The sequence below is a fragment of the Falco biarmicus genome, chromosome 4 (genome assembly GCF_023638135.1).
Source record: "Falco biarmicus isolate bFalBia1 chromosome 4, bFalBia1.pri, whole genome shotgun sequence".
In the NCBI taxonomy this organism is placed as follows: Eukaryota; Metazoa; Chordata; class Aves; order Falconiformes; family Falconidae; genus Falco; species Falco biarmicus.
This window is the reverse complement of record NC_079291.1, coordinates 79555818-79571606: the sequence shown is the minus strand read 5'-3', so window position 1 is coordinate 79571606 and position 15789 is coordinate 79555818. Positions and strand designations below refer to the sequence as shown.

The window sequence follows — 15789 nt, the reverse complement described above, 5'->3', positions numbered from 1 at the left end:
CCGAGACAGCCGCGAAGGGCTGCCCTCACTGCGTGCCGCAGCGTGGGCAGCCTGGGGCAGCGGGTCCGCGCCCTCCCGGGGTCCGCGCCCTCTGGAGGGGCAGCGCTCCGCCGCGGGGAACAGCGCCTGTCGCGGTGCCGGCCTGCGCCCGCCGCGGTCAGAGCGCCCCGAGGCGCGGCCCGACGGCCTGATCCCCGGGGGAGCGGGGCGGGAGGAGACGGGGGCCGGACCTGGCGGCCGGCCGGGCCCCGGGGGAGGGCGAGGGCCGCGCTCTGGCCTGCCCAGGCGGCGGCCGGGGGTCAGCGCGGGCGGCGGCCGGGACACGTGTGCAGCCAGCTCCGGGCGTGCGGCAGCGGCGCCACCTGTCGGGCGCGGGGGGCCGGCGGGGCCTGGGGCGGGGGCCTGGGGCACGGAGCGCTCCGCCGGCGAGCGCGGCGGTCCGCAGTAGTTGCGTTTCCCGGGCAGGGAGGGCGCCGGGCGGCCGCGCCGGAGGGCGTCATGATAGCGCAGGCAGCGGGTGGGCGACGCGCGGGGCTGGGTGGGGAGCGCGGCGGCGCCGCCTCGCAGAAAGAGGCCTGGAGGGCGGATGAGCACCCAGGCGGTAGCGTGGCCGAGTGGTCTAAGGCGCTGGATTTAGGCTCCAGTCATTTCGATGGCGTGGGTTCGAATCCCACCGCTGCCAAGCTGTTTTGTCCCTGCCGCGGCGGCGGCTCCTTTTCGCCGCCCGGCCAGCGAGGCCGTGGGGGCGGCCAGCGGGGGCGGCCCGGGCACCGCGCCTCGGGGTGCAGGGGGTGCTGATCACGGGCGTCAACGTCGAGTGATGCGAAGTTGTGGAATGCGCGGGGGAAAGGGGCCGCCGTGCCACGCGTTCCTTTCGGCTTAGAAACACATCCAGCCACTCTAGCGTCGGTAGTTCTGCTCTCCCGTGCTGTGCTGGGCTTACTGCGCCCACGGGCAGTGCCCCTGCCCGTTGCTGCCCGCCCTGCACCGAGGCGGCTGAGCGAGCTCTGCGCGCCTCCGGAATTCTCAAATCCATCTGTGGTTACACCCGCCCCCCGCCATTGAACCCCCTAGAACTCCTGCCTCTTCCCCGGCACTGTCTCCTTTCCCAAGCTCCATGCTCTCCATGGTTCCCTCCCCATGTTACAGGCTGGAAAAGGGGCAGCATGAGCAGCCGGGGAGCAGGGAGTGGTCAGTTCCAGACCCCATCTGCTTTAGGCCCATTAACAGTTAATTCTAAAAGCACATGGTTCACTTTAGCTAATGCAGGGCGTTGCTCAGTAGGATTGCGACGCTTTAGAAATTAGTTGCAAAAACGTAGTTGTAACTCGAGTTCAGCTGATATGCAACTACGTTGTTAGTTGTTGACCTCAGTAACTAGGGAAGGTAAAGGAAGCAGTACAGAGATTACTGCAAACTCAGAGCGGCAGGTTCCTCTCAGTACTGGACACAAATACACTTAACTAATGTAACTTAGTTAATAACTTATAATTTAACTAAATACACCATTTACACTCGTGAAAAACCTTACCTGCATGTATCGCCTGCGCCGCTGAGCTGTTGAGGTGCTGTCAGAGGTGGCTCTGCACCCCAGGGGCAGGGCAGGGAGCCGTTCTGGAACAGCGTGCACGGAGGCACAGGACTGACTTCAGGGAAGTTTCAAGTATGCTTTTATTTTCCCTCATATGCAGTGATACAGCTAATTCACCAAAGAAATGTACACAGTGAATTCTCTCTGTACAGCTGGTGTTATTTACAGTAACCTGTTCTGTCTGTCCCTTTGCTTGTTCCACAGTTCCCCAAGGTAGTGAGCCATGGCAGCAGCTGTGGTCAAACCTTCTTCTTATTTTAACCATTTTTCTTCACCAGTGAAGCATGGTAGGCTGGCTGTAGCTCTTGTTCTTTCTGCAGGTTCTCATTTACTTCAGCAACCAACTTGGAAAGTTGGTTTTTTGTTGTGAAATAAACAGAGGCAACAATCTGGAGTCTACTGTGTTTCAGTGATTTGGCCATAATTGTTTACTGTATTTTAATTTCTTGAGTACAGCTACTGATACATTAGAATTTTGGTTTTAAATTTAAAAATAACTGCCTGTTTGTTGCATTGGGGCCAGTAACTATTGTGGAGATTAGAATGATCCAGCTAGCAGTACTGTGACTGAGTACGTGCACTTCCTGCAAGTCAGTGTTGTGTTTCTTTAAAAAAATGCAAAACTGAAAGGCCATCAAATCTTAGAGAAAAAAAGATCAAACTTGAACTAACAATTAAAGAAAGCAACACTTTGAAGAAGATATGATGATTCTGGGCTTCTGGTCTGGTTTTAATGTAATGGTCCACGGAATCAGCAAATGCAAACTTCTCTGGGCTGTACCCCAGCTGACTCCGTGCCTTGTCTATTCGAAACGTATGAGTTATAGAAATGTTCTGTACCTATAGGGCAAAAGAGTCAACATACAAAGATATGAATACATAGGAAGTTGGAACAAAGTCTGTAAATGGTAGCAAAAACACAGTTAAAGGAAATGTAAAATAACCCCCCCCAACATTATATCAACGTCCTATTGACATTATGTCACATTATTTTTAAAGTTGTTCACTCAAAAAGAGAATCTTGAAAGCCCAAATAGGCAGTAAAAGCTGCAAAACGGAATCCGCCATCTTGAAAACACCCTCAAAAAATGTTTGGCACTCTTGTTTATGTACCTAAGGAGGCAGATGAAAGCCATCTCTTAGATGCCTAAATTTCTTCAGAAATTAGGGCCCAACCGCACAGCCAGAGCCATACAGGATACTGGGCCTTGGAAGGAAGGGGCCGAAGCAGCCTCTCCCAGATGGCAAGCATAAGCTCGTATCTTTTCAAAGATCATGGTCAGGAGCAGAATATATTGGTTAAAATGTACAAAACATGCATTTGCCCTGAAAACTGGAGGCTGAAGTAGTACTGGGTGGATTTTATTCTCTACTGACTTAACCTTACATCATCGCTCAGTATTAACAGGTATGTATGCATCCTGTGAGAATTAAGGGGAGTTTACAAACAGAGACTTTACCTCATTTCTGGTCAGCAGTGGGGACAGTTCAACAAATGGTTTCAGCATCAGATGAAGGTATTCCATTATCATGGCTGCACAACAAAAGATTTATACTTGAGGTAAGAACAGTACATTGCTATGCTACTATGATTTTAGCATATCTCGCACCATATATAATAGTGAAGGATAATCACATACCTAAGAGCTCAGGACACTGTTACCAGCATCAGTGGGACTACTTGCCACAAGGGGCTGGTTTTAATCTTAATACTTTAGTCAGCCTGAATTAGGGTGCTTGTGTGAAAAGGGTTTGGAGGGTTTGTCACAGGTCTAGTGAAAAGATCATGAGACTTCATAAAAAATGTGGTAACAATACTCGAAGTTGGATTCTGTCTTGGCTGCACATGGGGGTTGAATCTGGAGAGAGCATGGGATACAGGAGAACCAGAAATTGCCCATGCTGCAAAGGAGATATTCTTCAGCGTATCTCTGAAGTCATGGATTTTTACATTTAACCTTTCATATTTATACAAAGTTACACATCTGTGAAGTCCTACATAAACTCTGTCTTTGTGGGACTTAAATAAGAAATCATTCTGTTTTGAACACACTGGATAGACTGAACTTTACCCCTAACTGTTGCACACTCTATGAGCCCACAGCATATTATTTTTATACATGAAAACTGTGGGAAAATTAAAAAAACCACAACATTCTGTTACAATTAGGAATAAGGGTAGTGTGGACAGGAAAGAGAAACGTTGATAAAATATTTTTACCTGATGCATAAACTAAGGAAGTAGGAATACGTATCCATGGCTTACTGCAACCTAATCTTTCAAACTGAAAGAGATTTAAAAAAAGACTGAAAAAACCAGAAACCTCCAACAAGGTTTTAAAGTTTCAATACATAAGATGTTTGTGGAAATATTTACTGATAAAACAGAAAAATTCATCATTGCTGTTACTATTTTGAGTTTTCAATTTTTCAGGGGATTCTACTTAAATGCCACATGCAGATGTGATGTAATTTTCAAGTGACAGTCTTAAAAAAAAAAAAAAGTTCATACTAGTTGATCAAAATGTCACAATGTCCTGATACCTAATTTAGCATTGCAACACATTTATGGTTTTGAGCCCATCGTTAACAATAAAATGGTCTTTTGAAAAGAATTTATATTACAGTTTAATAATTAAGATTTATGGTTTTTGTCTACCCAAAATATCCGCCATTAACAGATGTGTGCTCCAGAGATTAAGATAATGGCAGCTCCAAAGAGGATACTGGTTTAGATGGTCTTTTGGTCTCAGTGAAGAAAGTTGCTTTAATGCAGTATTTTAGGTAGGCTTTGTTACAGCTGTAATCCCATGGGACTTCAAGCAGGAATTAAACCCACATTCAGAATGGAACTCTTACACCCAAAGCAAACATACCAAATGTAACATGCACACAAGACCTGGAGTTGTATAGTCAAGGAAATTAATGTATTTGGAGATAAAGTATATACTGCACGTACAAGTGGAGTTAACCATTCAAAAAGGTTGAATTTTTCACCATCATTAATGAAATACACCTGGCCGCTCTGTTAAAGAGGTAGAGAAGAGACAAGTTAGTAAAAATAATAATGCATATATATTTACTTCTTTTTCTGTATCTCATTCCGTATGAATAGCTTAAAATAATACAGCAAAATAAAATATTCTTGGATGTACATACAAGTCAACAAACTCTCTACACGTGTTTCAATCAGTTGTGCACTAAAGTGTGCAATGAAATTGGTGGACAGGTGCCTATACAGGATGGCTATACTGACTATATGGAGATTACTAAATGCATGGCAAGGTGCCATATCTGACTTGCGCTGTTAACATGTATTCACCAAATGGTGGGACATGTTCTGATCTTGGTCTAGTTAAGACTTACTGAAATCCGTAAGCCTCCATCTGTGTAACCAAGGCGTAAGTTATCTCTTTCCCTTTTGCTTTTACGGGTTTAGAAAAAGTGTTTTAATCTACTTTAAAGATCTTTCTAATATACTTTAAGGGTAGTGCTTCTAGGTCAAATAAAAAACTGTTTACAAGGAGGAAAACAGTTGTAACTATTATTTAGATCAATGAATCCAAATGAAGTGTGCTTTTATTTGTGTATGGTGCGGGAAGACCTGGTTATCACAGTTCAGAACATTATCTATGCATCTATATATACAGAGGAACAGAGGATAAATCTGCCTGAACTTCCAATTCCATTTCTGACGTAGCAAACATCCTTTGCTCGTCTTCCAGAAATGGCAAATAGTAAATTACAGAAATGCAGCAATGGAGATACTCTTACAGAATTGAATATTCCAACTCTTAACACACTGCACAGCCAATGCTGCTGTGTCCCACATTGTTCATAGCACATTTGTCAACTAAACCCACAGACAACAACAGAAGCTAAAACATTAATTACTGTTACTACAGTAGTTACTATAGTACAGGATACAGTGGCAGGATCCACTATCAAGTGAAATCTACTGTGATGCTTTTATTGTTTACTTACAGCTATGTAGTTCTTTTCAGGGGTGAGAGCTTTAGCAGCTAGTATTTGAGCTTGTACAAGATTCTCTGCATGCACCCAGTTCATTTTAGCAGAAGGGTCCCCAAACTTGAAGCTAAGTAGCCCTCTCTCAATATTCTTCTGTAGACATAAATAAGCATGAAACCAAAGCAAAATGGGTTTTAAAGTGAGGTACAGTGCATTTTCTTGTCCAGCTAAATGTAGGTTTGTCTCTACTTAACAAAACCAAACCCCCCCCCCCAGTAATCAATTAAAAAGAATCAAGAGAAGTGCAGAGACCTCTGAAAATATTGCTCATGTTGACAGATCAAAGAACATATTGAAAACAATATGTCCTGAATTTACAAAAAATACAAGTTTCTTCTAAGGATAAGTAAAATATTGTATGGAAAGGTAAGATCCAGTTCTGAGTGGATCAGAAGTATTCACAAAATAGGATTAAATTTAACAAATAGCTTTGGCTGGGAAAAAATGGAAGGTAAAGCCAAGTGTCACATTTTTCATTTAACAGCTATATTTTAGAAACTGCAAAAGGTTACAGTGGCATAATGGGCTCATAACAAATAAACTTAAAATTTTAAGTGGAATTTTTTAAAGACTATCCTTTTTTCAGGGCCTAAGCGAACATATCAGTTTTAACTAAAATGACACTTGCCATTTTTATAAATTATTTTATTTAGGAGATGATAAATTATACCTTGGCTGACTTAAATATAATTCCCTACCTCAGCCATAAAACAGAAGAATTTATTGTGGGGTAAGCTTAAATTTATTCTTTCCTCAAAGCTGTGCGTAACTTTATATAGTACTAATGCTTTTAAAATAACTGACTCGTATAATTCTACAGGGATCATATTCCAAACACTGTGCTAGTCCTACAGTTTAAAAGACAGCAAGTGCAAAAGAGTAAAATGTGAGCACCTCAGCTGTTTGCCCTTTAGTAACCTATTGTACCAGAACACACTTCGGACTCCTTAACTTGTTTCATTGGTTAGTGAAAGCTGTTAATAGTTGAGACTGGAAATAAGATATTTTGTCCTATCCCTTTTCATTAATATTTTAAACCATTTGGTGTAAGCTGCATGCAAGCAGACATTTGAAAAATCATAGATTGGCCTGAATCTTATAATTATAGTAAGCATTAAATTATGAAGCTGGAGTTACATGTGTTTTAAAAAGGCTTTTTTAACTTACTATACATTCTTTACAGACAGAATATCATGCCTGTTGACAAAAGCTGTAATATCCTCAGCAGGCAATTGAAGTGTTGAATTGCTGCCCAATAAGAAGGTCGGTCAATTTATAACACAAATAAGTGACACTGTGGTATATCATAGGAAATTCTGCTGATTAAAAAATTAAAATACATACTGCTAGCCTTGGCAAGTGTCTTTGCTCTTCTGGTCCATAGATTCCTGGTGGGCGAAGAACACATGTATAGAGTATTCCACCTCCTGGAAGAATTGGTAAGACTGTTCTTAAGTGACTTTCACATGACTACTTTCTGTCTTTGTATGAACCAAAGACTGTGGCAGCAGAACTAACACTGAAATAAATTAACTTCACTATCTTAAAAAATAATACATACCAAAAAGTGTTGAATTAGTAGCTGGGAGAATCAGAACATGCAAAATAGCAAGAGAAGATTCAGAGAAGTCCTGCCAGCATAGCTGGATTCCTAGAAATTACTGGATACTTCAAAACTTCTTTCTAGCCAGTCCTTTGTCTCGGTGCCAAAGCAGTCAATGAATGTGCCAACTGTGGTGATGAATTTGCTGAAGTGAGCAAGTTATCAGTAGGAAAGTGGAATTAAACCAACGAATCTCATACAAAATTATCAATAGGAAACAGTAACTCGCTACAGTTACAGCTACAGAGCTGAAAGGGTCCCCTCAGCAGTAGGCACAGCCAGCTCCCACTAGAACCACTGTAGAAGCTCTTGATAACTTCAGTGGAACAAAGTGAGGACATCATAAAAATCCAGTCACTTCCCAAATATGTCAGTTGGCCAGTTCATCCTCTGCGAACAACTGTTCTTAACAGTCCTTGAAAACATGCAAAATATTCAATCCTGCCCCAGCCACAGGATCAAAATGGGGTGTTTGGAACACTGACTGGTTCTAGTTTCATTGACCAACACAGAACTGTGTAATGCTCCTAAAATTAAGAGGGTCTTTGATGTGAAAAGCTGATGAGGAAATAAGGCGGGGGGGGGGGGGGGGGGGGAGGGGATTATTTTTTAAAACAAAATAATTCTGTTGGGATGGAATGCCCATCAATGGCTTTATATCTCTCTATAGCCCTCTGCAAGTATCACCTGAAGAGAGTTTTCTGTAAGTTGCCTACAGCTAAATTTAGCTCAGTATCACTTGGTCACATAGAGTCATGTTGCACTTTACATTAATTGGTTTTACACTGGCAGTTATAGTATCTCACAGGTGAGCTTAAGTGTTCAAGTGTGTAACTGGCTTCCTCAACATGGAAAACTTTGGGAAGCACTAATAAATAATTCCAGGCTCTAGTATCAGGTGGCTTCTTCAGATATTAATATATAACTGGGGGTGGGGGTGGTGTAACAATTTAATCAGCAGTCATGTTTTACTTGTGTTGCATAATACAGTGACATTAAACACTTGTTTTTAATTTATAGCTGTCTTCATGTTTTCAGTTAACATACTAAACTCATTGTTACCATGCTAAAACATTTTACAGACACTGTAGGAACTTAAAGACAATTAAAAGTTATTTTTAAGTGAAAATATTTCAGTTTGTGAGAGGGGGTAGATGACTTGATTTCATAATTGCTGGACAATCTGGTCCACTAAGGATTGATACAGGACATAGGATGTTAGTGAGGAACAAGAAGAGAAGGAGTAAATTCTGCTATGAATTCATGCTAAGACAAAAGTACCTGCTAGTGGAGCTCCATTAGCTGCTAGTACCATTTGTTCTGCAATTGATTTGGTTCTGGAATAATGATCAACATGCTACAGAGAAAAAGCAGATATGTTTTTATCTATGCTTGAAATGACAGGGCAGAGGGGCATCTCTTTTCCAGTAGTTTTTACTTAACAGATGGCAACAAATACCTCAGAATACAGAAGCTGTGGGGTATTAGTTTAGGATAAAACACATGCATATTGCTAAGGTAGGCAAGCATTTTTGTTTATGCAAATCCAGTTAATTAATTTCAGCACATTTGAGAAGCAATAAATATATGTATGCTTTGAATGCTGCCAAGAATGTAATTGATCACTACTTTGTAATCTGGATTTCTTTTTCAGGTAACGGAAAAGTCAAAAGCCAAGTTTCGAAGGCATTATGATTGGTCTGAATTATCTTGTTCACTTTCTTTTGGCACTGTCCCAGAGAAAATGTTATTTGATATATTTTCCAAAATAATATTCAGTGTTTTCTCTATCCATCTCTACTTCTTGAAAGACTGTGAAGTACTTGATGGAGAGAGGAGTGACACAAAAGCCAACTGTGTATGCAAAGCACCCAGAAGTACTTCTCCTTTTTAATTAAATGCAACAAAACCATATAAAAATAGGCTGCTTTTCCATATCAGCTCTGCACTGAATATACATGGTGTTCAAGAAGGGAGAAACAGAAAAATCATCTAAATAACAAATGGCTAAAGAGGCACCAAGCCATATAACACAATCCCTATGTCCAGGTGGAATTTCATTAATGTTAATGGGACACTGTATGAGTTACTTTCCAAAATCAAAATAGGAAACAAAAAAATAGGCACTACAATGTATGTAAACCTGATGTGTCAAGGTTGTGAATAGCACCTACAGAGTGTAAAGAGTTTTCTTTCTTCTTGTACCTGGATTCTGGCGTCAGGCAAAACATGGTTGTGAAAACTCCAGGCTTTTTCAGAAACAAGAAAGTAAACAAAGGAGAAACTTAAAAATATAATACAACCAAAATACCTTTTCAATTGGAAAATATGGCACGGTTTCCTCATCGCCATCTTCAATAGGAAGCCCACCAAACACAACATTTACTGTACTGGTGTATATCAGTCTAGTGATGTTCCTTTGTTTGCAGGCTGCGGCAATGCATAAAGTAAATTAGTTTTGTGGAAAATGAAACAATACGGGAAAAAGGTTTGCATGACCTTTTTCAGAGAAACTGTCAAATCTTCAAAGAGCAAAACTTTCCATTTTATGACTAGTTGATTTAAAATGCAAAGCATATTTAAAGGGAAAACATCAGTGCAAAACCAAGTGCTTCATAATCTGGCACATCATAATTCGGGTGCTGTAAGGTAGCTCTGTGCTTCTGGGGGGAGGGGGGCGGTGACCAGCCTGCTGCGCCAGGCTTCAGCTCTAGCCAGGCAGGTGGCTACCGGTCCCCCTGCTTCAAGGGCTGCCCACTACCTGTGCACACGCTATTGGTACCACTGGGGTTTACCGCTACAGAATACACAGAGGAATCGATAACTCCTTACAGGGGTACGGATTCTGACATCAGGTCAAAGATAGTTATGAAAAGCTGGAACAGTTGAGCTACAGTGCTGGCTCTCACATCACACCCCATAGCAGAACTGAGCATAAAAAGCCCCAATGACATGTTTCCTCACCTTCCAACCATGTAAAGTATTTGGTAAAAAACAGTGTGTAACAAAAAAGCTAACTGGCTTTTTCTAAGTGGTATAATGTCTTGATATGCTATACTAACACCTAAAGGCCAGGTTAGAGACATACCATCAATGATGAATCTTGTTCCATGAATGTTTACAGTTTCAATCTCTTCTCTGTGCAACTAGGAAAATAAAGAAATTGTGCATTTTTAAGTAATAATACCTTTTAAATTCATCAGGGGGATGTTATAAATGTCCCCAAATAAAGGCAATGGGTTTAGTGCTTTAATTATAAAAAAGATAATTTAGGCTGCTGTTTCAGACTTCAAGAAGTCAAAGCATTATTTTTAAACTATGCCTGTATTTTTACAGAGTAGCCTGCTTGAAGCAAAGAGAATTGTGGTGCTTCTGAAGATACATTTCCAGTTATTATACCTCTTGCAGCAATATGCTGAATACCCATGTTTCAGAAGCACTTCACTTGCCTCTACCCTAAGAAATTCCAAGTATGCATTGCTCAGTTGCAAACATCTTTGAATGAGCTATTCTATTCAGCTAAGATAATTATTAAAGTTCATTTTATTAAATAAGGTAAAACAAGGGGTGTGTGTATATTTATAACTCTAATAATAAAAACTGTGGCTCAGAGTCCTACGTCAAATGTATCCTTACAGCTTTTTACCCAATGGCAAAACTTTAAATACAGCAGTTGTTAAAATTTAGTTCTATAAAATAATTTATAATTTGGTTCAGGTTTTATTCCTCCCAGTGACCTTACACCTAGGAGTTCCACGTGAAAAGTTTAGGGAAGGATCAGGGTTTTAGAGGGAACCAGCCTTCCTTGGTTTTCCTTTTGTCCTCACATTGTTGAAGAACTCTTCCATGCTATTTCAAGCTCAAAAGCCCTCCCAGGGTGCTGGTGGAGCCTCTAATGGGGAGGAAATAATTTCACAATTAGGAAAACAGTACTGTAAGCAGGCTGCTTGCAGCTAGCGCACCAGTTTGTGCAGAGCAATTAACCAAAACAGCATGGACATGGATTCAGGCTCTCAGGACAGTTTGAAGAGAGAAAATCTAACATGCATTGTTACAGCATCAAGTCTTTCGTCCTCAATGTGGGCAATACACAGAAAAAAACCCCAAACTATTTGGACTCACTTGCTCTCTTCCTGACATTCCATATGAAGCTACATGAAACACACAGTCAGCTCCTTCACAGGCTGCAAATATGGCATCATAATCCCTGACATCTGCCTGTAATACAGAAGCAAAGATATTTGGACTTGAAATGAAAGCTGCAGGTTCGCATTTGTCACATGGTGGGTTAGCACAGAGGGAATGCATAGATAAAATTGTATTTACTGTACATCCTGGGACTGAAAACTAGGCCTATTTTAGTACTTGCTGGTAATCATACTTTTCTTCCATAGACATCAAAGGACTTTAGAAACATTCATTAAGCCTCATAATACTCTAACGTTCATTCTACGGGTGATTATACTAAGGCACAGATGAGGTCAGTGACTGGGTCCTGAGGAGTACTACAGAGCCAGGAGGAGAGGCGGGCTCTCTGTGCTATGTATTACACATTATTTCATTTATTTCAGATATAATAAAATCAGTTGATGCAAAATCATGTGGGATATTCACACAGTTACAAAGGTTATTGAAATTTGCAGTATACAATTAGGTATTTGGATTCTGTGAAAACTAGTAAGACATAGAAAAGGCAAATGGATTGACTTTAACTGTTGTGAAAATATAATTTATCATACCTGGATACACACTACTCCGTTGGGAATTTCCCAGATAGGCTTGTGTATGTCATACAGAACAACAGAAGCTCCTGCGCTGGCAAGAGCACATCCCAGCTTGTATCCAAAATAGCCTCCGCCTCCTGTCACCACTGCTCTCATATTGTTTTCATTCAGTGCTCCAGCATTTCCATTCACCTTGGAGTTAGAGTTTTGGCGCCAGGGTGTTGCTCCTCCACTCAGTGTAAGTTTTCTGTCAGTGAAATACTGTCTTCTGTTACCAGACACATGAAACAATTTTTCCTCCATGTTGAAAATTGCTCCATAGTGCTCCTGTATGCAGACGATTCCAGTGAGTTTCATGTTAACATGAAGCTCTACTCACAGCAGCAAGGTTTTATTTTAATGCAACCTGTTTAGGAGAGATAAAGACAAAAGCAAAACACTAGCTACAAAATTTCCAGATTTCAAAGATTTCTTTTAAAAGACCCATTTAAATTTTCTGCTTAGATTATTTAAGAGTTTATTTAATCGTAATTTTCACATTTTACAAACATGTAAAATGTCTGTATACTATTAAAGACAGCATCCTGAAAACAGTTAGTAAAGGTTTAATGTTTTGGACCAAATGTTTATTTGCCAATAGTATCCAGAATAATAAAAGAAAAACAAAACAAAAAAATTTTCCCTAACACAGAGAATATGAATTAAAATGTTTTCCACAAATGGGTCAAAATTACAATAATGGTACAGGCCATAAAATTAAATAGCAGAAGAGAAATTGCTGCCTATGTGAAATGTATCTCCCTGGTCTTAGTTCATTCTGGTCTGTACCACAAGCCCAAAGATGGCCTTTAGGGGTCAGATGTGATATAGGGCCATACCTGAACGTGAAATCTTGAATGGTTAGGAAAACTCTATAGATAAACAAATTGCATTTAAGTTTCTGTGCTTAAAAACCAGGCAAGCAGGGCCAAGCAGAACAGCAGCAGAACAAAACGTACCCTAGAGCAAAAGAAACCGTTAATGTTCCTTCCCCTTGTCCCCGGTTTATCTCAAAGACAGACATCTGAGAGAAGTCGCAGCAGCTGAATGTGACTCAAGCATACACTGTGTTTTTCTCATTGGCAGTGATGGAGATGAGATACGTGAGGATTTCAGAAGGAAAGTGGAATGCCTGCTAGTTACTTTTTATCTTTAGAGGGTCATCAGAGACCAAGGCTATCAAATCCCTCCCTTTCAAGGGGAACTGGAATAAAAGAATTGCTGTGTGACAGACAGGGTCAATGAGTACATCAAGCAAAAAGTAATACTGAATCACTTAAACATGGAGGTTCTTTCCCATCTATGCAGTGGTTGAGGGTTTGTCACTGAGCGACAAGGCATTTTAGAGGCTGTAGCAACCCTTTTCCTCCATTACCCACATCCCTGCCCTGTGCCACAATAAAAGATTAAAAGTCACCCGAGCTCCCGCAGGCATCGTCTGCATCTCACTTGCAAATTTGCCAGGGGAGCACGGGGCTGGGCACCAAGGGGGCCTGTGCTGTGGGCAGTGGCCCCTGCGCCCCTCACCAGCAGCCCGATCAGGTCCACAGTGCCCCCCCCCAGCCCCACCACCATCCCCCACCACCCCGAGGTGCAGCCCCGAGCGGCCGCCCCTCCTGCACGTGAGCCACATCGGGCTTCTGAGGTCCTGCAGCACCCCGGGGGTCATGCTTATCCCGCAGCAACTCTGGCATCCCAAGCACTCCCAGGCTCCCGCAATCCCCTGGGGGCCTGCTGCACCCCTCACTCATCTTGCAGCATCTTTGGGATCCCACAGCCTTCCTGGGATATTGCTCATCCTGCAGTATCTTTGGGATCCCACAACCTTCCTAGGATATTGCTCATCCCACGGCATCCCGGGGTTTCCAGAGCATCCCTGGAATCCCACAGCATCCGATGGTGGCTCTTACCTCCATGTGTCTTCACCCAGCTGCGACCACTGCACGAAAGCATCCTGTCTCCTGTCGGTATCGAGGGCTCGTCCACACGGAGATACTTGTTGAACAGGTTGTTCAGGATAAAACCACTGTCTCTTGATTACCGGTAGGAGGATTGGTGGCGGGACATGGCGCAGAGAGACACAGAGCATCAGGAACACCTGCAAAGCAGCAGGAGTCCCTAGAGAAGAAATACAGCCATAAACAAAGAGGCGTGAAGGTCCCTGCTCTTCTGAGCCGGCTGCGGGACTCTGTGCAGCTCCTGGTCACTCGTGCCTGGAGGATGTGGGAAGGGGTCAGGGGCTGCAGAGTTTCAGAGTCACCTGTTCCAGGCAAAAATTAAAGTTTGAACACGTTTACCTCTTCCATTTTAGCTGTGCTGTGTCTGAATGTTTGTATTAAATTTTAATCATTTAAAGACACACTTGCAATTATGTTAGAGCAGAAGTAACTGGAACAACAGCCAGCTTAAACTAAGGCTCGTTAAAGACTGACAGAAATGAGACAGCTGGCTGTTCCGAACTCATGCTTAAAGTTGTCTTAAAGCTTCAAATACTTGATTTGTAATAACGCTAAACCAATTGAATGAAGCCAGTTAGTACCAATCAGCACTGTTAGAACAGCGATGTAAAGAGGATCTTACCTGAAATAACAAATCAGAGGTTTGGCATTACAGGACCAGGACGATGGGACTCCACAGGAACTTGCAAACACAAAGCCAGAAAATTTCTCTGTTAGTCCTTCCTGAGAAGCATCCCAAAAAATGCCTCAACCTGCACTCCTCACCGGGCTGCAGTCAGCTGCCCAGCGTCTCTTCTGAAAAGTGCTGCTGTCATCCGGGATGCGCTCCTGAGCTGTTAGGCTAATAAAAGCAATATATGAAAGATTTGTACACAACTAAGTTTAAAGCAAATAGAATGTTTGAATACAGTTAAAATGCTCAAGCTGGAAAGTAACTTTACTCTTGCAGGTTTCTATTCTGCATTTCTAGGGGAAAAAGGCTGACACAGCACCTCCTGCAGCGCTTGCTTGCCTGTCAGTCAGCGGCACTTCTGTATCGATAAATGGTGAACTAACTAATCAAACTTGGAAAAAGGTCTGCTATATACGGAGTTTCTTTAAGTTTCCTGACAGTAGGTAGTCAGGAACAGGAGAGAGGGCTGTGCAGTGCCCCTGCTAAGGGAAGATGCACAGGGTGAGCTGCACTCGTACAGACCAGGACAATCTCCACATATAAATATGACAGAGACCAGGCTTTAGTGCTTTTGCTGCACACAGAACTGTCTGTTTAAAGAAAAAAAAAATAGAGTAAACCAAATCTTTGCTCACAGAAGCTGCAGTGGTAATTGTGGTTGCTCGCACATTTTCCTGTCACGGTGTATTGTCATTCAGTTAGAATGCTTTATTCTTGTAGGCTTGCTGTTACCCACGTACTCTGTAAATGTAAAGATACAATGAGAGAGGCTCCATAAACCTACTGGTCTCAAAAATCCTGTAAAATGCTGACACAAAGGCAATAAAACCACAACAGAGTGGAACTAATAAGATAGCAGAGCTTTTCCGTCACTCTTCTGTGGCCCACCCTGCGAAGTGCAGCTCTCCTGATCCATGTGGGATGCAAGAGAGGGAGCAGCTGCTCCCTGCTGGGAGCAAAGCTGCTCCCTGAGAACATCCTTGCAACAGGTAACCTCATGAAAATTTCTCTGGGCTACAGGTAGTATGTGTACCTGTAGTGCACTCACACGTGTAGCTCATGTAGCACAATCCACCCAAGAAGCAATGCAAGTAAGCCTTAAGAAGAGAGAAGAGAGAGAGGCTGGATCCTCACTCAGGTCTCGGTGCTGGGCTTGCCTGCTCCCCCTGAGA

General features: G+C 42.4%; 1 protein-coding gene and 1 non-coding gene across 2 annotated transcripts; one reads left to right on the top strand and one right to left on the bottom strand.

Annotated features, from left to right (window-relative positions):
- The first annotated feature begins 600 nt into the window (after window positions 1–600).
- Window positions 601–682, top strand: TRNAL-UAG (transfer RNA leucine (anticodon UAG)). The gene has a single exon. It is a non-coding gene; the product is annotated as a tRNA-Leu (tRNA).
- Window positions 683–1674: 992 nt separating this feature from the next.
- On the bottom strand, window positions 1675–15113 carry LOC130149076 (putative short-chain dehydrogenase/reductase family 42E member 2). Its single transcript, XM_056338349.1, has 12 exons — window positions 13897–15113; window positions 11963–12353; window positions 11346–11441; window positions 10312–10369; window positions 9535–9653; window positions 8505–8580; window positions 6965–7047; window positions 5576–5713; window positions 4551–4616; window positions 3813–3876; window positions 3052–3125; window positions 1675–2431 (listed from the first exon to the last, which is right to left on the bottom strand). The coding sequence occupies exons 2-12, from the start codon at window positions 12302–12304 to the stop codon at window positions 2183–2185; spliced, it is 1365 nt and encodes a 454-aa protein (XP_056194324.1). The 5' UTR covers window positions 12305–12353; window positions 13897–15113; the 3' UTR covers window positions 1675–2182.
- Window positions 15114–15789: the final 676 nt, after the last annotated feature.